At 44.9% G+C, this 22,563-nt stretch overlaps 1 protein-coding gene across 3 annotated transcripts in view; it reads right to left on the bottom strand.

Annotated features, from left to right (window-relative positions):
• TMC5 (transmembrane channel like 5) overlaps window positions 1-22,563 on the bottom strand; it is a 90,735-nt gene that overhangs the window by 25,484 nt on the left and 42,688 nt on the right. For 2 of the 3 annotated variants that reach the window (XM_025370350.1, XM_025370349.1), the window contains exons 6-10: window positions 15,623-15,722; window positions 11,663-11,750; window positions 11,009-11,257; window positions 6,846-6,997; window positions 2,997-3,141 (exon numbers count right to left, since the gene is read on the bottom strand). In XM_025370350.1, coding sequence (XP_025226135.1) covers window positions 2,997-3,141; window positions 6,846-6,997; window positions 11,009-11,257; window positions 11,663-11,750; window positions 15,623-15,722 — 734 coding nt within the window. Of the gene's footprint in view, window positions 1-2,996; window positions 3,142-6,845; window positions 6,998-11,008; window positions 11,258-11,662; window positions 11,751-15,622; window positions 15,723-18,951; window positions 19,520-22,563 lie in introns of those variants that run through there. The other variant, XM_025370351.1, reaches the window with a different exon arrangement.

Genomic DNA, 22,563 nt, shown 5'->3' on the forward strand with positions numbered 1-22,563 from the left:
CTAGAAACATAAGAAAGTCAAGTTTATGGCTGGGCATGGTGGCTCATACCTGTAATCCCACTACTTTGGGAGGCCAAGGCGGGTGGATCACTTGAGATCAGGAGTTTGAGACCAGCCTGGCCAACATGGTGAAACCCTGCCTCTACTAAAAATACAAAAATTAGCCAGGCGTGGTGGTGCATGCCTGTAATCCCAGCTACTCGGGAGGCTGAGGCAGGAGAATCACTTGAACCCGGGAGGTGGAGGTTGTAGTGAGCAGAGATGGCACCACTGCACTCCAGCCTGGGTGACAGAGTGAGACTCTGTCTCAAACAAATAAATAAATAAACAAATAAATAAAAATAAAGGAAAGTCAGGTTTATCTAGAGATCCCTCTCCACTGCTAGCAAAGATCCCCAGGGAATGCTTGCCACACCCAGAGACATAAATCCAGCCCAAATCCACAGGTGAGAGAGAGGGGGAGCATTTATGATGAACAGGGATTATGGGAGACCCACGGAGGACTCTGAAATGGGCCAAGAATCTCCAAACACTGCTTCCATCTTACAGAAACAGTTGGGATTAATAGATAGGGACCATGTTCTTGAGAAAAGCACACTGAGGTCACAAAATTCTTTCTTGAAGAATAAGGTTGGGTATCTACACTGAGAAAGAAGCTCACATCTGTAGCCCTCTTGTTGAAGCCCCTTTATCTGGCTGGGTTTGGTGGCTCACACCTGAATTCCCAGCATGTTGGAAGGCCAAGGTGGGAGGATCACTTGAGTCCAGGGGTTTAAGGCCAGCCTGGGCAACATAGTGAGACTCTCTCCCTAAAAAAATTTAAAAATTAGTTGGGCACGGTGGTATGCACCCGTAGTCCCAGCTACTTAGGAGGCTGAGGTGGGAGGCTAACTGTAGCCCAGGAGGTCGACACGACAGTGAGTTATGATTGCACCACTGCACTCCGGCTTGGGTGACAGAGCAAGATCTTTTCTCGAAAACAATAAAAAAAATTTAAAGCCCCTTTATTTATAAAATCAACTTGCTTTTTTTTTTTTTTTTTTTCTTTTTTTGAGACGGACTTTTCGCTCTTGTTGCCCAGGCTGGAGTGCAGTGGCGCGATCTTGGTTCACTGCAACCTCCACCTCCCGGGTTTAAGTGATTCTCCAGCCTCAGCCTCCTGAGTAGCTGGGATTACAGGTGTCCGCCACCACACCCGGCTAACTTTTTGTCCTTTTTTAAAGTAGAGATGGGGTTTCATCATGTTGGCCAAGCTGGTCTTGAATTCCTGACCTCGTGATCTGCCTGCCTCATCCTCCCAAAGTGCTGGGATTAGAGGTGTGAGCCACCACGCCCAGCTGCTTTTTCTTTTTAATAAGTTTGTGTCTATAGACCAGCGTTTCTCGACCTCTGCACTATTGACATGGTGGGCTGCATAATTCTGTGTTGCGGGAGCTGTTCTATGCATTGTAGGATGTTTAGCAGCATCACTGGCCTCTACCCACTAGATATCAAGAGCACCCTCTTCCCAATTGTAACAATCAAAAAAGTCTCTAGATGTTGTCAAATGTCCCCCTGAGGGGCAAGATTTCTCTGGGTCGAAAATCATTGCCCTGGCTGGCTCACGTCTGTAATCCCAGTACTTTGGGAGGCCAAGGCGGGTGGATCACTTGAGGCTAGGAGTTCGAGACCAGCCTGGCCAATATAGTGCAACCTCATCTCTACTTTAAAAAATCCAAAAATTAGCCAGGTGTGGTGGCAGATGCCTGTAATCCCAGCTACTTGGGAGGCTGATGTAGGAGAATCGCCTGAAACCAGGAGGCAGAGGTTGCAGTGAGCCAAGATCACACCACTGCACTCCAGCCTGGGCAGCAGAATGAGATTCCGATAAAAAAGAAAAGAAAGAAAGAAAGAAAAACAGCCGGGCATGGTGGCTCATGCCTGTAATCCCAGCACTTTGGGAGGCCAAGGCAGGTGGATCACGAGGTCAGGAGATCGAGACCATCCTGGCTAACACAGCGAAACCCCCTCTCTATTAAAAATGCAAAAAAAAAAAAAAAATTAGCCAGGCATGGTGGTGGGCTCCTGTAGTCCCAGCTACTTGGGAGGCTGAGGCAGGAGAATGGTGTGAACCCGGGAGGCAGACCTTGCAGTGAGCTGAGATCGCACCACTGCACTCCAACCTGGGCAACAGAGCAAGACTCTGTCTCAAAAAAAAAAAACACACACACACACACACAAAAACCAAACAACAACAACAAAAAAAAACTACTGCCTGAGAGTAAATTTTTTTCTTTCTTTTTTTTTTAAATTTATAGAGACAAATTCTCGCTGTGTTGCCCAAGTTAGTCTTGAACTCCTGAGCTAAAGCGATCCACTTGCTTTGGCCTCCCAAAGGGCTGGGATTACAGGCATGAGCCACCTAGAGAAAAGCGCCTGGCCTAGAGTAAAGTTTAAACCTGGAACTGTGGGGTCAAGAAACAGGTATATTAGCCAGGTGCAGTGACTCACACCTGTAATCCCAGCACTTTGGGAAGCCAGGATAGGAGGATCACCTGAGCCCAGGAGTTCGGTACCTGGAGAACATAAGGAGACCTTGTCTTTACAAAAAATAAAAGTTAAAAAATTAGCCAGGCATGATGGCTCACGCCTGTAATCCCAGCTACTCGAGGGGCTGAGAAGGGAGGATCACTTGAACCCAGGAGTTTGAGGCTTACAGTGAACTATGATCGAGCCATTGCACTCTAGTCTGGGCAAAGTACATTTAATAGTGATATAAATTGCTAAACTGGCCTCCGATAAGATTGTATGAATTACAAAGCCAACATGTCATGGGAAAACGTCCATTTCTCTACACCAGCTCTAGGCACTATGAATATTTTAATTTTTTTTTTTTTTTTGCCAGTCTCATGGGCAATAAAACAATACTTCATTATTACTTTAAGAAAAGTTACATGTATATTGGAGAAGGGAAGGAGACCAGCCGACAGCAAATGAGTAAAGTGAGCTCGCCTTACCCTTATCTCGGTGCTGAGATTCTTCTGTTTTAGCTTCACAGCTTTTTCATGAGTGACAGTGAAGTCCCAGCAAAAGATCAGCTTAGTGATCCCTCCAGAGTAAATGTGGGGGTTAATGAAGTTGTCCCGGAAGTACTTGGCCATGCTAGAGAAGGCAGAAACCGGAACACCTGAAGGTTATTACGGCAGTCATTGGAAGTGCAGGGCTTCAACAAAGGGCAGCCCTATTATTAATGGTGAAAGGCAACGTGAAGACTTAGCCCCAAGCTGCTGGCCTGGAGCAGTGTGGTCACAACACAGTGGTTAAACAAGCACTGGCTTTGGGGCCACACAGGCCTGGCTTGCAACTCTAACAACTGAGTTGCCAACTGAGGGATTATTGTCTTGTGAATGGTTCTGATTCTGAGCCTCAGTTTCCACATCTGTAGAGAGGGAATAACAATAGTACTCACCTTACAGAATTTTTTTTTTTTTTTAGACAGAGTTTCACTCTTGTCTCCCAGGCTAGAGTGCAGTGGCGTGATCTCTACTCACCGCAACCTGCACCTCCAACGTTCAAGCGACTCTCCTGCCTCAGTCTCCCAAGTAACTGGGATTACAGGCATCCATCACCACGTCCGGCTAATTTTTGTATTTTCAGTAGAGGCAGGGTTTCACCATGTTGGCCAGGCTGGTCTTGAACTGCTGACCTCAAGTAATCCACCCAGTTCCCTGTTGCTGCTATAGCAAATGACCACCAACTTAGTGGCTAAAAACAACACAAATTTGTTCTTTTACCCTTCTAGAGATCAGAAGTCAGAAAATTTTTTTTCCTTGTTTTTATGTTTGTTTGTTTGTTTAGAGACGAGGTCTTGCTGTGTGGCCCAGGCTGGAGTGCAGTGGTGTAGTCATAGCTTACTGCAGCCTCCACCTCCCGAGCTCAAGCCATCCTCCTGCCACAGCCTCCAAAGTAGCTGGAACTACAGGCACATGCCACCATGCCCAGCTAATCAGAAAATGAGTCTCACAGGGCTAAAATGAAGGTGTTGGCAGGGCTATGTTCCTTCTGAAAACTCTAGGGGAGAATCCATTTCCTTGTCTTTTCCAGCTTCTAGAGGGTGTCCCCTTTCCTTGGCTTGTGGCCATCTCCTCCATCTTCAAAGCCAGCAGGGTAGCATCTTCTCATCTCCCTGCTTCTCTCTGACCTCCTGCCTCCCTCTTATAAAGACCCTTGTGATTCCATTGGGCCCACCCAGATAATCCAGGATAATCTCCCCACTTAAAAATCCTCAATCACATCTGCAAAGTACCTTTTGTTATGTGAAGTTACATATTCACCAGTTCTGGGGATTAGGCTGTAGACATCTCTGGGGGATGGGGGGAGATTATTCAGCCTTCCAAAGAGTCCATGCAGTGCTTACAGCAGCAAGCAGTTGATGAAAGCACTGTTATTGTCACGGGATGTCTCAGGCCTAGGAAGCCCTGAGCACACACACAAAAATGCTGCATAAGACAGACAGATGCTGCTGTTCTGAAATCTGCCACCACTCAGCAACAGCAACTTAAGAATCATTTCTGGCCAGGTGTGGTGGCTCACACCTCTAATCCCAGCATTTTGGGAGGCCCAGGCGGGGGGATCACTTGAGATCAGGAGTTCAAGACCAGCTTGGCCAACATGGCAAAACCCCGTCTCTACTAAAAATAGAAAAATTAGCTGGACATGATGGCACAAGCCTGTGATCTCAGCTACTCAGAAGGCTGAGACAGGAGAATCACTTGAACCCGGGAGACGGAGGTTGCAATGAGCCAAGATCGCACCACTACACTCCAGCCTGGATGACAGAGCAAGACTCTGTCTCAAAATAATAATAATAATAATAATATCATTTCCTACTTTGACAGAACAAAACAAAATCTCATTTTAGTTTGAATTAGCATGCTGGCAGTCAGGTTGCTGTAGGCTGAACTGTGTACTTCCCAAAATTCGTATGTTGAAGTCCTAATGCCCCAGTACCTTAGAATGTGACCGTGTTTGGAGGTAGGTCTTTAAAGCAGTAATTAAAGGCCAGGTGCAGTGGTTCATGCCTGTAATCCCAGCACTTTGGGAGGCCGAGGCAGGCGGATCACTTGAGGTCAGGAGTTTGAGACCAGTCTGGCCAACATGGTGAAACCCGGTTTCTAATAAAATTACAAAAATTAGTTGGGCATGGTGGCACATACCTGTAGTCCCAGCTATTAGGGAGGCTGAGGCAGGAGAATCCCTTGAACCCGGGGGGGCAGAGGTTGCAGTGAGCTAAGATCACACCACTGCACTCCAGCCTGAGCAACAGAGCAAGACTTCATCTCAAAATAAATAAATAATCAATTAAAGTGGTAATTACATTTTTAAAAAATGGGGTCATTAAATTGGGTTCTAATTCAATAGAAATGGCATCTTTATAAAAAAGGGAGATTAAGACGCAGAGGGACAACCACGTGAAGACACAGGCAGGAGACAGTGGCCGTCTACAAGCCAAGGAGAAAGACCTCAGAGGGAACCAACCCTGCTGACATCTTGATCTTGGACTTCAGGCCTCCAGAACCGTGAGAAAATAAACTTCTGTTGTTTAAACCAACGGTCTGTTGTACTTTGCTAGGCAGCCCTAGCAAACTAATACAGAGATTGCATGTTGTTTTTCTTTCTTTCTCTCTCTCTTTTTTTTTTTTTTTTTTTTGAAACAGGATCTCCAGTTGCTCAGGCTGAAGTGTAGTGGAATGATCTCAGCTCACTGCAGCCTCGACCTAATGGGCTCAGGTGATTCTCCCACCTCAGCCTCCCGAGTAGCTGGGACTACAGGTGGGCGCCACCAAGCCAGGCTAACTTTTTGTATTTTTAGTAGAGATGGGGTTTCGGCATGTTGCCCAGGCCAGTCTCGAACTCCTGGACTCAAACGATCAGCCTGAATCGGACTCCCAGAGTGCTAAGATTACAGGCGTGAGCACTGCACCCAGCCTTTCGTACGTGTATTTTCCATTTGTACCTCCTGTCTGATAGTTATCTATCATGTTCTTCTCTTCATATCATTGCTGCGTAATTGCACCCTTATTATCAAGCTGAGCAATTTCTTTAAAAGCACAGAAAAACCTCTCTTCCTCTGTCCAACCTCCTATTTTATATTGCAGGACAAGGAATAATCGGACAGCAATAGAAAGTCAAAACTGCAGGCTGGGTGCAGTGGCTCACACCTGTAATCCCAGCACTATGGGAAGTGGAGGCAGGTGGATCACCTGAGGTCAGGAGTTTGAGATCAGCGTGCCAACGTGGTCAAACCCCGTCTCTATTAAAAATACAAAAATTAGCAGGGGCGTGGTGGCAGGCACCTATAATCCCAGCTACTGGGGAGGCTGAGGAAGGAGAATCACTTAAACCTGGGAGGCGGAGGTTGCAGTGAGCCAAGATTGTGCCACTGAACTCCAGCATGGGTGACAGAGCGAGACTCCATCTGAAAGAAAGAAAGAAAGGAAAGAAAGAGAGAAAGAGAGAAAGAGAGAGAGAGAGAGAGAGAGAGAGAGAGAGAGAAAGGGAGAAAGGAAAGGAAGGAAAGGAAGGAAAGGAAGGAAAGGAAGGAAAGGAAAGAAAGGAAAGAAAGGAAGAAAGGAAGAAAGGAAGAAAGGAAGAAAGGAAGAAAGGAAGAAAGAAAGAAAGAAAGAAAGAAAGAAAGAAAGAAAGAAAGAAAGAAAGAAAGAAAGAAAGAAAGAAAGAAAGAAAAAAAGAAAGAAAGAAAGTCAAAACCGAAGAAAAACTGTTATGTGGGTAATTTTTGAATTTCTTGGATTTTTGCCGAAATCTAACATGACCCTCAGAATAAGGAAATGCAGACGCTTCCATACCTGAATAGCAAACTGAAGAAGCAGGTGGTCAAGCACGCTCCAATCGTGAAGATGTAGGCCAATTGCATGTTGTAGGATGCCCCACTGTTCCCGTGCTGGATGGTGGAATTGGTGTAAAAGCCATAGTACATCACTGTGTCCCTAAAATAACCCTGAAAGGGACAATAAACCCTAGGTCAGGTGGATCTCCTGAAAAAAAAAGGTAAACGACTATGGTCATGAGAGTTGACTTCTCCTGAATACAAGAAGCTTGGGCCAGTCAGTTTAGACATTTTGTTGTCCAGGAAAGGGGCACTGAGAATTGAGACATGGTGTCACTGGGCTCTCAGACTTGAAAAGAAATCCAACATAATTTTATAATTTTAGACCATTGGTTTAAACAACAGAAATTTATTTTCTCACGGTTCTGGAGGCCTGAAGTCCAAGATCAAGATGTCAGCAGGGTTGGTTCCCTCTGAGGCCTTTCTCCTTGGCTTGTAGACGGCCACTGTCTCCTGCCTGTGTCTTCATGTGGTTGTCCCTCTGTGTCTTAATCTCCCTTTTAATTTTACAAACTGTCACCTGGACTCAGTGACCAAGTGAAACATCAGCAAGAACACGACAGCCAGGCCTGTCGTGTCACCAGTATTATGTGCCTCTGTCACCAGTATTACGGCTAAACATGCTTAATAGGAAACAAATCAAGCCTTTAGGCCTACAATTCAGTGCACAGGAAATAAGAAGCCAGATAAACAAATTCTAGAAACTACTAGGAAATAATCAGACAATACCAGAAGGTAGGATGTTGGAATCTACATAGCGGCAGGTCCAATTTCTGCAATAAGCCAATGTCAAGAAAAAAGGGGCTGGCCTGGGGAGATGATTTTTTATTTATTTATTTTTTTTGAGATGGAGTCTCACTCTGTCGCCCAGGCTGGAATGCAATGGCAAGACCTTAGCTCACTGCATCCTCCACCTCCCAGGTTCAAGCAATTCTCCCTGCCTCAGCTTCCCTAGTAGTGGGTACTACAGGCACCCGCCACCACATCCGGCTAATTTTTGTATTTTAAGTAGAGATGGGGTTTTGCATGTCGGCCAGGCTGGTCTCCAACTTCTGACCTTGAGTGATCCACCAGCCTCGGCCTCCCACCACGCCCAGACGATTATTTTAGATTAATAGAGATTTAAGGGGGAAAAAAAAGCACAGAATGTAAAATCTGATTGTTGACTGAATCCTAGTCTGAATAAGCAAGTTATGAAAGACATTTTGGGGTCCAGGCACGGTGGCTCACACCTGTAATCCCAACACTTTGGGAGGCCGAGGCAGGTGGATCACTTGAGGCCAGGAGTTCAAGACCAGCCTGGCCAATATGGTGAAACCCCACTTCTACTAAAAATACAAAAAATTAGCCAGGTGTGGTGGCACATGCCTGTAATCCCAGCTACACGGAGGCTGAGGCATGAGAATTGCTTTAACCTGGGAGGCAGAAGTTGCAGTGAGCCGAGATCGTGCCACTGCACTCCAGCCTGAGTGATAGAGCAAGACTCTGTCTCAAATACATACATACATACATACAAACATACAAACATACACACACACACACATACATACATACATAACATTTTGGGCTGGGCACAGTGGCTCACACCCGTAATCCCAGCAAATCCCAGCACTTTGGGAGGCCAAGGCAGGCAGATCACTTGAGCCCAGTAATTTGAGACCAGACTGAGCAACATGGCAAAACCCTATCTCTACAAATAAATACAAAAATTAGCTAGACATGGTGGTGGCACGTGCCTGTAGTCCCAGCTACTCGGGAAGCTGAGGTGGGAGGATCATTTGAGCCTAGGAGTAGAAGGTTATAAGGAACTGAAATCGCACTACTGAACCCCGGTCTGTGTGACAGAGGGAGACCCAGTCTCAAAAAAAAAAAAAAAAAAGACATTTTGGGGAAAATTGGGACAATTTGAATACGGTCTGGATTTTAGATGATCCTAATTTTTAATTTTCGTAGGTGCGATCATGGTATTGTGACTGCAGAGAGGTGTGCTTATTTTTCAAAGATGAGTGTTGAAAAATTTCAGGGTAAAAATATCTTGACATCTGTAGTTTACTTTAAAATGCTTCCAAAAATAATGAAAGAAAACAAATATGGCAATTTAAGACCTACACAGTGGGTATATGGGTGTTTATTATGCTACTCTGTATATTTTTGTATGTTTGAAATTTTTCATAATAAAATGTTCCCTATATTCAAATATACACAATATATATACTGGGCCGAGCATGGTGGCTCATGCCTGTAATCCCAGCACTTTGGGAGGCTGAGGCTGGAGGATTGCTTGAGGCCAGGAGTTTGAGACTAGCCTGGGCTACATAGTGAAACCCCGTCTCTACAAAAAAAATTTTCTTAATTAGCCAGGCATGGAGATGTGGGCCTGTAGTCCCAGCTACTGGGGAGACAGAGGCAGGAGGATTGCTTGAGTCTGGGAGGTCAAGGCTGCAGTGAGCTGTGACTGCACAACTGCACTCTAGCCTGGGTGACAGAGTGAGACAAAAGAAAGAAAAGAAGAAAGAAAAGAAAGAAAGAAGAGAAAAGAAAGGAAGAAAGAGAGAGAGAGAGAGAAAAAGAAAGAAAGGAAGGAAGGAAGGAAGGAAGGAAGGAAGGAGAAAGAGAGAGAAGAGAAGGAAGGAAAGAGAGAAAGAAAAAAGAAAGAGGGGAAAGAAGGAAGGAAGGAACAAAGGAAGGAAGGAAAAAAGAAAGAAAAAGAAAGAGAGAGGGAGGGAGGGAGGGAGGGAGGAAGGAAGGAAGGAAGGAAGGAAGGAAGGAAGGAAGGAAGGAAGGAAGGAAGGAAGGAAGGAAGGAAGGAAGGAAGGAAGGAAAAGAGAGAGAGAGAAGCCGGGAGCGGTGGCTCACGCCTGTAATCCCAGCACTTTGGGAGGCCAAGGCAGGTGGATCACAAGGTCAGGAGTTCAAGACCATCCTGGCTAACACAGTGAAACCCCATCTCTACTAAAAATACAAAAAATTAGTCAGGTGTGGTGGTGGGCACCTGTAGTCCCAGCTACTTGGGAGGCTGAGACAGAAGAATGGCATGAACCCGGGAGGCGAAGCTTGCAGTGAGCCGAGATTGCGCCACTGCACTCCAGCCTGGGCGACAGAGCAAGACTCCATCTTAAAAAAAAAAAAAGAGAGAGAGAGAAAGAAAGAAAGAAGAAAGAAATAAAGTACAATCTTATCCTCTTTTTATTTTTAAAAGCATAATAATCCATGCATCTGTCATCTATTTATTTACTCATTTATCAAGTATGTATCCATCAATGTTTGTACAGGAAGAAAAAAACAGTCTACAAAGATATATCTCAAAATGGGGAGTTGGACAAAGGAAAAATATAAAATGAACTTTCTCCTAGTTTTCTTCCATAGTAGGAATTTTTCAAAAGGAACACTGTATTTTGTAGAAATAAAAATAAAAAGAAAGAAAACATAGATCTATAAACACCAACACAAGAAGATGTCCACCACATATTGCTAAGTAAAAAAAAAGCAAGTTGTAGATAATATGCAATGAATAAATCATCTTTTGCAAGAAAAGAAAAGGATGCCTCTGTACATGCACAGAAGTGTCCATATGTTTGCCAAAAAAGTGTGTGGATAAAAACAAACTGTTCAAGATGGTTGCCTCTGGAGACAGAAATTCCACTATGATGTGTGTATATTACTTTGCAGGAAAACACTTTATTGATTAATTGATTGATGATTAAGACAAGGCCTTGCTCTGTTGCCCAGGCTGGGGTGCAGTGGGGGAATCTTGCTTCACTGCAATCTTCGCCTCCTGGGCTCAAGCAATCCTCTCACCTTAGCCTCCCGAGTAGCCAGAATTACAGGTGTGCGCCACCATGCCCTGCTAATTTTTGTATTTCTGTAGAGACAGGGTTTTGCCATGTTGCCCAGGCTGGTCTCCAACTCCTGAGCTCAAGTGATTCACCTGCTTTGGCCTCCCAACTTGCTGGGATTACAGGCATCAGTCACCACACCCAGCCAGGAAAACATTTAAACATCCACTTTCCCCATCAGTTAACCCCCAGACAAAATGAGATGTGTGAGTGTGTGACCGGCAAGCCATGTCCCTGGGTTTCCAAGGTAATTGGTGCACTTGGGGTAGGGGAACGGAGAACTTACCACCCCAGTGAAAAGCTCCAGCCCAGTGAACTGGAGGGTGTTCTTTTCGGCTACGGTAAACTGAGGGATTATGATGAAACTGAAGTTCACGATGAATGAGAAAATGTTGAACTTCAAAAGCCATCTCAGAAAGTTGAAATAGGAGAGGACGCTGGTTCCAAACTTGCCTCCAATGATCTTCAGCGTCTTCTGCCACAGGCTGATGGAATTGAGAATTTCCGACAGGCTGTTCTTGGATCTCCGATAAGCCTGGAGTCAGGAATCAAAGCAGGTGGCTTGCTGTTGACTCAACAAATATTGACTGAGCAGGTACCATAATAACAAAAAAGGCCACCATGTCTGGAGTATTGTTAAGTGCAGGCACCGTGCTAGGCATGTTTACAAACATTATGTCACCTCTAAGGTGGGGGTATTATGACCTTCCCAGGTTTGCTGTTGAAGGTGCCACTCCCAATGGCCAAGTTGGCCAATGAACTCAGCAACCTCTTAGTTCTTCCCCACACCCACCTCGTTTTCTCACACCTGTGCTAACCGATGGCTCTGGGCAATGAAATTGCTCTGATTTTTGGTTCGTCTTCTCCCTGAGTCCCCTTCATCCTCACTCTCCTCCCTCCCTGTTTTCACCCTCTTGCTGTGCCTGTTTTACTGACTTACCCGTGAAATGGAGTTCAGACACTGAACACAGCAATTGAGCTGAAGGATACGATGGGTCTGTTTGCTTTTTTCTTTGTCAACTATTTTCCTGTAGGGAACAGCAAGAGAATATGAGAGATACAAATGTTGTAACTCATTCAAAAAATAGTTACATGGTGGCTCATGCCTGTAATCCCAACACTTCGGAAGGCTGAGGCAAGAGCTCTGATCGCTGAGGCCAGGAGTTCAAGACCAGCCTGAGCAAAACAGTGGGACTTTGTCTCTATTAAAAAAAAATTAACAAAAAATAGCTGGATGTGGTGGTGGCGCCTGCCTGTATAGTCCCAGCTACTCCAGAGGCTGTGGTGGGAGGATTACTTGGGTCCCAAAGTTTGAGACTGCAATGAGCTATGATCACACCATTGCAGTCCAGCCTGGGAAACTGAACGAGACCTCATTTCTTTCCTTCTTTCTTTTTTTTCTTTTTTTTTTTGAGACGGAGTCTCACTCTGTCACCCAGGCTGGTGTGCAGTGGCCTGATCGCGGCTCACTGCAGCCTCTGCCTCCCAGGTTCAAGTGATTCTCTGCCTCAGCCTCCCGAGTAGTGGGATTACAGGCGTGCATCACCACACCCTGCTAACTTTTGTATTTTTAGTAGAGATGGGATTTCACCATGTTTGCCAGGCTGGTCTCGAACTCCTGGCCTCAAGTGACCCACCCGCCTTGGCCTCCCAAAGTGCTGGATTACAGACGTGAGCTACTGCGCCCAGCCAAGACCTCTTTTCTTAAAAAAAAAAAAAAAAAAAAAAAGTTATTGAACTCCTATGATGTGTTGGACACCATCCCAGGTGTTAAGACAACAAACTCCCTGGTTTACAGAGCTGACATCCTAGTTGTAAGCGAAAGACAGTAAGCAACAAATACAATAATAAAGTAGGGAAACTATGTAGTATATTAGCAGGTGATTTGTACTATAGAAAAAGAAAAAACAGAGTGGGGTAAAGAGATGGGAAGTAATGGGGCGGGGACAGTATTACAATTTGAAACAAGGTGGTAAAATCTGAGCATTGCCCTATTTGAAGGAGAGGAGGGATTCATATAAAAATGTCCTGTGCGTAGGGAACAGCCAGCACAAAGCACCAAGGCAGGCAGCACAGCAAGGGGGCCGGGGTGGCTGGAATGGAATCAACAAAGGGAAGGGAGGAGGATATGAGTAACATGCATGGAGCAAGTATCCCTATATGTCAGTGGTTCTGATATGGCTTGGCTCTGTGTCCCCACCCAAATCTCATCTTGAATTGTAATAATCCCCGTGTGTTATGGGAGGGACCCGGTGGGAGGTAACTGAATCATGGGGGTGAGTTTTTCCCATGCCGTTCTCATGATAGTGAATAAGTCTCACGAGATCTGATGCTTTCTGTGTCTTTTTGTTTGTTTGTTTTTGAGATGGAGTCTTGTTCTGTTGCCCGTGCTGGAGTGCAGTTGTACAATTTCAGCTCACGGCAACCTCTGCCTCCCAGGTTCAAGCTATTCTCCTGCCTCAGCCTCCCGAGTAGCTGGGATTACAGGTGCCTGCCACCACACCCAGCTAATTTTTGTATTTTTAGTAGAGATGGGGTTTCACCATTTTGGCCAGGCTGGTCTCTAACGCCTGCCCTCAGGTGATCTGCCCACCTTGGCCTCCCAAAGTGCTGGGATTACAGGCATGAGCCAGCGTACCCAGCCAATCTGATGGTTTTATAAAGGGCAGGTGCCCTGCACATGCTGTCTTGCCCATTGCTATGTAAGACGTGCCTTTGCTCTTCCTTCATTCTCTGTCATGCTTGTGAGGCCTCCCCTGCTGTGTGGAACTGTGAGTCCATTAAACCTCTTTCCTTTATAAATTACCCAGTCTCAGCCATGTCTTTATTAACAGAGCAAGAGCAGACTAATATAGGCTCTCAACCTAGGGGGATTTTACCCCCCACAATTGGCAATGTCTGGAAACTTTTTTGGTTGTGAAACTAAGGAGTGGAGAGGGGGTGCTATTGGCATCAAGTACGTAGAGATCAGAGATGCTGCTACACATCCTACAATGAATAAAACAACCTCCACAACAGAGAAAGATCCAGACCTAAGATGTTACTTGTACTGAGATTGAGAAATCCTGCTATAAGGGTTTTGGAGCCCCTACTGAGTGACAGCGGGAGCCATGCAGAGTTAGAAATGGAAGTGTTTTCAGAAAGACACAGTCACAATTGGTCTCCTTACCCTTCCATGAACTCACCACATCTGCTTTGTTCTGGTTCTTTCCTGGCTTTCTTTGGTCCACCTTGAAGGCCCATCCCAACATCATTGTCAATTGTCTTTAAAGGCCCAGCTCAAATGTCCCCTTCTGTCCGTTTTTCCCCAGCAAACTTAGGGAGGGCAGACCTTTCTGGTCCTCCCATTGCAATCTCTTTCTATTTTGACTTGACCTGATTTGCTTTCTGCCATTTGTAATTTACTTGTTGACAAATCTATTCCACCCTGCCAGGCTTTGAAATTTATCTTTCAAACCTCAGAAAATCCTTGAATCACTTACTAGTAATTGTTGTTGCATCCACTCTACTACTTTCTGCCAACTATCTCAAATTGAAAAACAAAAAAAAAGTTTAAGCAAAAATTAATGTAAACTCTGAAGGCTAAAACAGCCCTTACCCTCAGAGTTTGAATTACTGAACTTATAAAACCCCCAAGATCTTTCTTTTTTTATTTCCCCCCCCCCCCGATACGAGTCTTGCTCTGTCACCCAGGCTGGAGTACAGTGGTATGATCTTGGCTCACTGAAACCTCTGCCTCCCAGGTTCAAGTGATTCTCCTGTCTCAGCCTCCCCAGTAGCTGGGATTATAGGCACGTGCCACCACACCCGGCTAAGTTTTGTATTTTTAGTAGAGATGGGGTTTCACCATGTTGGTCGGGCTGGTCTCGAACTCCTGACCTCATGATCTGCCCATCTCAGCCTCCCAAAGTGCTGGGATTACAGGCGTGAGCCACCGTACTCAGCTGGCCTTTATTTTTTAAGTAAAGTTTTTATTTAGCGTAGTTTGAGATTTACAGTAAACTTGCAAAGACAGTAGAGAAAATTTCCATAAACCACTCACTAGTTTCCCCTGTTAACATTTTACATTTCCATGGTAGGTTTCTCAAAACTAACATACCAGTATTGGTACGTTACTATTACCTAAACTCTAGACTATTCAGATTTTACCAGTTTTTCCACCGATGTCCATTTTCTATTCCAGGATCTCGTCCCGGATACCACATTGCATTTACTTGTCATGTCTTTTTTAATTTCCATTTTTTATAAAGATGGAGTCTCACTATGATGTCCAGGCTGGTCTTGAACTCCTGAGCTCAACTAATCCCACCACCTTGGCATCCCAAAGTGCTGGGATTACAGGCGTGAGCCACCACACCTGGTCTGTCATGTCTCTTTAGAACTTTCTACTCCATGACAGTTTCTCAGACTTTCCTTGTTTTTGATGACTTCGACAGTTTCAAGGGATACAGGCTGAGTGTTTTGTAGAATGTCCCTCAGTTGGGATTTGCCTAATGTTTTTTGCTATTTAGACTGGGGTTGTGGGTTTTAGGAGAGAGTAGCACAGAGGAGATGTGTTTCCCCCATCACACGACTTATCTTTGGGGATGTTAAGCTTAAGTCTTGGCGGAGGCAGTATTAGGCAGACTCTCCACTGGAAAGTTCCACCCTTCTCTTCCTCCCACGCCCTACTCTTTGGAAGCAGCTCACCAAGCAGAGTCCACACTCCAGCCCAGGAGCATGAATTAAGCTGTAGCCCCTGGAGAAAGGAGTGTCTACAGAGGGCATGTGAAATTTTTCTGTCAGGAAGATTTGTCTTTTCTATTGTGCTTATTTATTTCTTATCTTTTTGAGATGGGTCAAAAGTGGAAGATTGAGGTTCACATGAAATCTGGGACAGAAGAAAAGCCTTTGGCCATACCTAAGGTTCCTTTTCTCTTCCATGGTCCTTGGCTGGTTCCTGATGGCTTTAATTCTGTCTCTGGATGTCATGGGTATAAGAGATGCAATTAACTTCTGTCCTATGAAAGAAATTAATGGAGTTTAATTTCTTTTTTCTTTAACAGAATCATAACACTAAAATGTGGTCCTGAAGTCAGAGCATGTAACACAAGGAAAGAAGTATATGGATTTGGGGATCTCAAAGATCACAGAGGAAAATAACAAAAAGACACACATATGTGTTAAAGCTCAAAGCCAGAGCAAATGAATAATGGCTGCACTCTCTTCCAATTCAGTGTTTTTCTTTCCTGCAACAAAAAACATTTAGCAAAGTCAACGAGGTCCTGCAGATTTGGTCAGGCTACCTCTTCTCTCTCATTATTTTGGGTTTTTTTTTCGAGACAGAGTCTTACTGTGTCACCTAGGCTAGAGTGCAGTGGCACAATCACAGCTCACTGCAACATTGATCTCCTGGGCTTAAGCGATCCTCCCACCTCAGCCTCCCAAAGTGTTGTGATTACCACCATGCACCACCATGTCTGGCTAATTTTTTTATTTTTTTGTAAAGCCGAGGTCTCACTACGCTGCCCAGGCTGGTCTTGAACTCCTGGGCTCAAGCAATCCTCCCACCTCAACCTCCAGAGTAGCTGGGACTACAGGCACACACCACAACAACGAGCTAATTTTTTAAAATTATTGTTATTTGTAGAGATGGGGTCTTGCTATGTTGCCTAAGCTGGTCTCAAACTTCTCACCTCAAGAGATTCTCCCACCTCAGCCTCCCAAACTGCTAGGATTACAGGTGTGAGTCACTACGCCTGGCTCTCTTGTTTTAATATCCCATATCACCTCCTTTTGCCCCTGACCCCAGGTTCAAGAGACTTCTCACATTCCTTGACTATTGCTGAATGCTCTCCCACCTCCCTAGAAGTACGCCCTCCTTTTCTCCTGCTAACTCATATTCACATTTGCAGTCAATCTGGCAGACGCTATTGGTTGTCTACCCCAAATTCATTTCCTCCTTGTTAATGGAATCCCAATTGTGTTTAGGAATCTACCTGCCTCCCTCACATGGCCCTGAGCTTCCTTGAGGTGGAGCCTATCTCCAGGCCCAAAGAGCAAGTCTTAGTCTGAGTGAACCAATCCTCACGGTCCTGTCCCTTTCCAGGTGACTGATTTAAGCACAGGCACATGACACAGCATTCGCCAATATCCTCTGAGAGGTGGTGTGCTGAGAAATTTCTCGGAGAAGATTTCTTCCTTCTCAAAAAAAACAAAAAAAAGGCAAAAACCAAGAAAAACACAGATGTCTCTTCCTCTGCTTATTGTTGTGTCTGCATGTGATGTGAGACGTGCTGTTGCCATCCTGTAACAAAGAAGCCAGCAGGCGGGGCAGTAACACGGGGCTGAGCGTGGCTGAGGGACGGAGGGAGCAGGCTGGCTCCTTGCTCACAGCGCAGGGCTAGAACTGCCCACTGGCAAATACCGTCCTCATTGTAATGACATAGTTGAGGTGTAAGGGGAATCCCCAAAAGAGGACCACCAACTCTCTCTGCTGAAGATGAGGAATTTGTGCCTCTCCTGGGCAGGAAGGGTGAGTAGACTGAGAGGAAGAAAGACGGAAGAGGGAAATATACAGAGATCCAGGGAGCCAGCAGTGTGAGAGGTGTTGCCCCAATCTTCTTCAGTAAAGGGGCTAAACCCACTAAATGCTTTGTGTAAGTAAAGGGATGTTTTTCTTCTCCCTGAAATCATCGAGAACTGCTAGACTTTATGCCTGGAATACCATGGGGGTGAAACAGAAACAGTATCTCTGGGCCAGGCACGGTGGCTCATGCCTGTAATCCCAGCACTTTGGGAGGCTGAGGTGGGCGGATCACCTGAGGTCAGGAGTTCAAGACCAGCCTGGCTAACATGGTGAAACCCTGTCTCTACTAAAAATACAAAAAAAAATTAGCCAGGCGTGGTGGCAGGTGCCTGTAATCCCAGCTACTTAGGAGGCTGAGGCAGGAGAACTGCTTGAACCCAGGAGGCAGAAGCTGCAGTGAGCTGAAATCATACCATTGCACTTCAGCCTGGGCAACAAGAGTGAAATTCCATCTCAAATAAATACATTAAATTAAATTAAATTAAATTAAATTAAAAGAAACAGCCTCTCTATTGGCCTCAGGAGCAGAGAGGCTGGAAGGTGTCAGCTAAGATCTGGTTTCCTGATGGTCTTGCCAACAAGAGGTGTCCTATCTGTTGCCTGAAGCCAGGGTGAGGAGGAATCAGCCCAAAATGAGACAGCATGGTGGTTAAGGATGCAGGCTTGAGGCTGGACATGGTGGCTCACGCCTGTAATCCATCCCAGCACTTTGGGAAGCCAAGGTGGGCAGATCGCCTGAGGCCAGGAGTTTGAGACAAGCTTGGCTAACATGGTAAAACCCCATTTCTACTAAAAATACAAAAATTAGGTGTGGTGGCATGCACCTGTAATCCCAGCTACTTAGCAGGCTGAGGCATGAGAATCACTTAACCCTGGGAAGCAGAGGTTGCAGTGAGCCGAGATCATGCTTCTACACTCCAGCCTGGGCGACAGCAAGACTTTGTCTCAAAAAAAAAAAAAAAAAGAATGCAGTCTTGGGAATCAGATAGACCTGTATTTGGGCCCCAGATCTTCCAGTTCACTAAATTTATCTGATCTATAGTTTTCTCATCAAGTACATGGAAATGCCTGCCTCAAAGGTGTGGCGTGCAGGGAGTACATAAAACTCAATTCGACGGATAAAAAAAGCAGGTGCTCTGCAGAGCACAAGGCATATGAAATAAGCTTGATAAAAATAAGCTCTTGGTAGGGATGTCTTAAAGTGATCCCTTCCTTTGTCCTTGGCTTCCTTAGTTCAACCACAAAAGCTTCCGCCCTTCCATATTACTCAATGTCCTTCTTTTAGAGACAGGATCTTACTCTGTCACCCAGGCTGGGTTGCTGTGGTGCCATCAGAGCTCGCTGCAGCCTCCAACTCCTGGGCTCAAGAGATCCTCCCACCTCAGCCTCCTGAGTAACAGGGACCACAGGTGTGCACCGTCCTGCCTGGGTATTATTTTTTAAATTTTTTTGCAGCAATGAAGTATCCCTTTGTTGCCCAGGCTATTCTCGAACACCTGGGCTCAAGCAATCGTCTTACCTTGGCCTCCCAAAGCAGTAGGATTATGGGTGTGAGCCACCATGCCTGGCCCCACTTGATATCTAAAAAGTAAAATATGCTGTGGAAAATGAGGACGTCTTTTTTCCTACTCCCCTACTCCTCTTCCCCAGCATTTCACTACCTTGAACAGTTTCATGTGAAGAACCAGGAGTGTCTATGCCCACGCATTCTAGGCTATGAAGAGTCTGGGATATCGATTCATTCAAAGATGTTGAAAACTGCAGCACCTGGTTGCCCTTTTGGTCATTCCTTTTGCTGACTGTCTGAGAGTCCACCACATCGATGTCAGATATGGATGAAACCATGTTGATGCTTGAGTCTAGCAGCACCTTTTCCCGAAAAATCTGATTTGAGGATGGGTGGCTTTGGACCCCAGAGGAAACATTCTCAACCTCTATGATGATTTCATTCACGTGGTCATCGGATAGCATCTCCTGCCTCCTGCAAGCCTTCTTCCCCTCTGGGGTGGGCTTCCTGAGACTTCATACAGCAGTCACGCTGGCATAGATTGGGACTCGCAGGGAAAAAGTAATGATGATCACAAAGGGATACACCATTCACATTTTTTTTTAAATGCCAGGATGAGCTCACCAAAGCCAGCCCTACACAAATCACAACATAACTCCCTGCATCTAACCCCAGAGGAGTTTTTCTCAGGAGGAGGACTGTTTTCCTGCAGAGAATTCTGTCTTGGTAGCTAGGCAAGAAATTGAAAACAGAATCTTTCGTTTAAGACAATGGGGTTCTAGAAACAGAAGGAAGATATTTTTCTAAATGACTCATAGTCAAAGGGCAAGATTTTCTTTTTAATTTAGTGCCTCTGGCCTAGAACTTATATATATATACACACACACACTATGTGTGTGTGTGTATATGTGTGTGAATATATATGTATTTATATATAAGTATTTATGTATATATACACTTATATGTAAATATATGTATATATACTTATATATAAATATGTATGTATATATACACTTATATATAAATATATATGTATATATAAGTAAACTAAATATATATACTAAGTATATATACACACATATATACACACACTTATATATACTTATATATATAAAATACTTACATATGTATATATAAACTTATATGTATATATACTTACATATAAAATATATATAAAATACTTACATATACATATATATACTTATATATACTTATATTTAAGTATATATACACACAAGTTTATATATACAAGTATTTTATATATAAGTATTTATATATATGAGTGTGTGTGTGTGTGTGTGTGTATATATATATATATATTTTTTTTTGAGATGGAGTCTCACTCTGTCACCCAGGCTGGAGTGCAGTAGCACGATTTCAGCTCACTGCAACCTCCACCTCCCGAGTTCACACCATTCTCCTGCCTCAGCCTCCCGAGTAGCTGGGACTACAGGCACCTGCCACCACGCCCGGCTAATTTTTTGTATTTTCAGTAGAGACGGGGTTTCACCGTGTTAGCCAGGATGGTCTCAATCTCTGGACCTTGTGATCCGCCCGCCTTGGCCTCCTAAAGTGCTGGGATTACAGGCGTGAGCCACCGCACCCGGCTGAACTTACATTTTATATTTGTAATTTTATATGCCTGTAGAAATTCACATGGGTTTACAGTGATAAAAGTATTATCTCCTGATGCCTTAGGTAGTGGACTCTGCTATTTGTCTGGCTTTCAGTCTCTAGTCTCCTTTTTTCTCATACCAACAAAAAAGCTCCATTTCCTGTGCAGACATAGTGCTCAGAGTCTCCCAGTGTTCTTTGTGGCTAAGGGTGGGCCTGTGACCCAGTTTTAGCCAATGAGACTTGTGGCTTCCAGGAATGTTCTTTCAAAGGGGACAGTTTGCCTGGGTTCACAATTTGCCCTTCACCAGTCTTCCTCTAGACATTTCTGAGAATGAACGTTCACCTGCTAAGGATGGTAGAGAAAAAGGCGGCAGAAGGGGCTTCAGTCTTTGAGGGCATCATGGGTGGAGCTGCTGTACAAACTTTGCACTTCCTCCCTCCATGCTTCTTGTTTTTTTACTTTCTAAAAATTTTTATGTATTTATTTATTTAGAGATGGAGTCTCACTCTGTCGCCCAGGCTGGAGTGCAGTGGCATGATCTTGGCTCACTGCAGCCTTTGCCTCCTGGGTTCAAGCAATTCTCCTGCCTCAGCCTCCCAAGTAGCTGGGGTTACAGGTGCCTGCCATCACACCTGGCAAATTTTTGTATTTTTTGTAGAGATGAGGTTTCACCATGTTGGCCAGGCTGGTCTTCAACTCCTGACCTCAAGTGATTTGCCTGCCTCAGCCTCCCAAAGTGCTAAGATTACAGGCATGAGCCACCACTTGTAAAACAACAGTACACATTTTTAAACTTTTTTTTTTAGAGATGAGGTCTTGCTCTGTCACCCAGGCTGGAGTGCAGTGGTGTGACCATAACTCACTGCAGCCTTGACTTCCTGGGCTCAAGCAAATGTCCTGTTTCAGCCTCCTGAGTAGCTGGAACCACAGGGGCAACACCATGCCCAGCTATTTTTTTTTTTTAAGCCACAGGGTCTTGCTTTGTTGTCCAGGCTGGTCTCGAACCCCTGGTTTCAAGCAATTCTCCCGCCTTTGCTTCCCAAAGTGCTGGGATTACAGGTGTGAACCATTGCACCTAGCCCACACTTCTCGGTACATGAGAAAAATAAACCCCTTTATTGCTAAGCCACCTTTCTGTTTCAGTGCCAGGCACATAAACACGATTCCTATCCAATAGACCTAATTTCAAATCACCTAGGCCTAGTTGTTTACTTAACAATTGGAGAAATCGAGGTGCAGAGTGCTGAACGGACACTGCTCCTCCTCATCACACTTTCATTAAATGTCAACATTGAACTAGAACCCATGTACTCCTCCCAACAGTGATCATTAACAGTAATGATACCTGCCATTACTGCAGGCCAAGTACTTTAAATAGAGCACAACATTTACGCTATGAAGTAGGTATTAAAATCAACTCCATTTTATAGCTAAGAAAACTGATGCTCCATGAAATAATTTGTGTGTCACAAAACCAGCAAGCAGTAGAGCTGGGGTCAAATCCAGATAGGTCTGAACCCAAAGCAGAATTCTTAATCATTTCACTCTGGCCCCTTCCTGTAACAAGAGGCTGGTATATCATTCGTTCATTCTTGCCAGGTGCAGTGGTTTATGCCTCTAATCACAGCACTTTGGGAGGCCGTGGTGGGCAGATCACTTGAGGCCAACAGTTCAAGACCAGCCTGGCCAACATGGTGAAACTCTGTCTACTGAAAATACAAAAATTAGCCGGGCGTGGTGGCAGGTGCCTGTAATCTCAACTGCTCGGGAGGCTGAGGCTGGAGAATCACTTGAACTCAGGAGGTGCAGGTTGCAGTGAGCCGAGGTCACTCCACTACACTCCAGCCTGGGGGACAAAGTGAAACTCCGTCTCAAAAACAACAACAAAAAACATGCTGGTGTATCATTCATTCGTTTTTGCCAACTGAGGTGGTGGCTCACACCTGTATTCCCAGCTACTTGGGAGGCTGAGGCGGGAGGATTGCTTGAGCCCGGGAGTTTGAGAACAGTCTGTGCAACATAGTGAGATTCCATCTCAAAAACTTCATTCATAAATGAATGAATATTTAAGCATGGACACTATGCAGCAGGCGCTTCCTAGGGACACAGCATAATTAATTCACCAAAGCTACACTTTATCAGGCTATC

The sequence above is a fragment of the Theropithecus gelada genome, chromosome 20 (genome assembly GCF_003255815.1).
Source record: "Theropithecus gelada isolate Dixy chromosome 20, Tgel_1.0, whole genome shotgun sequence".
Lineage (NCBI taxonomy): Eukaryota > Metazoa > Chordata > Mammalia > Primates > Cercopithecidae > Theropithecus > Theropithecus gelada.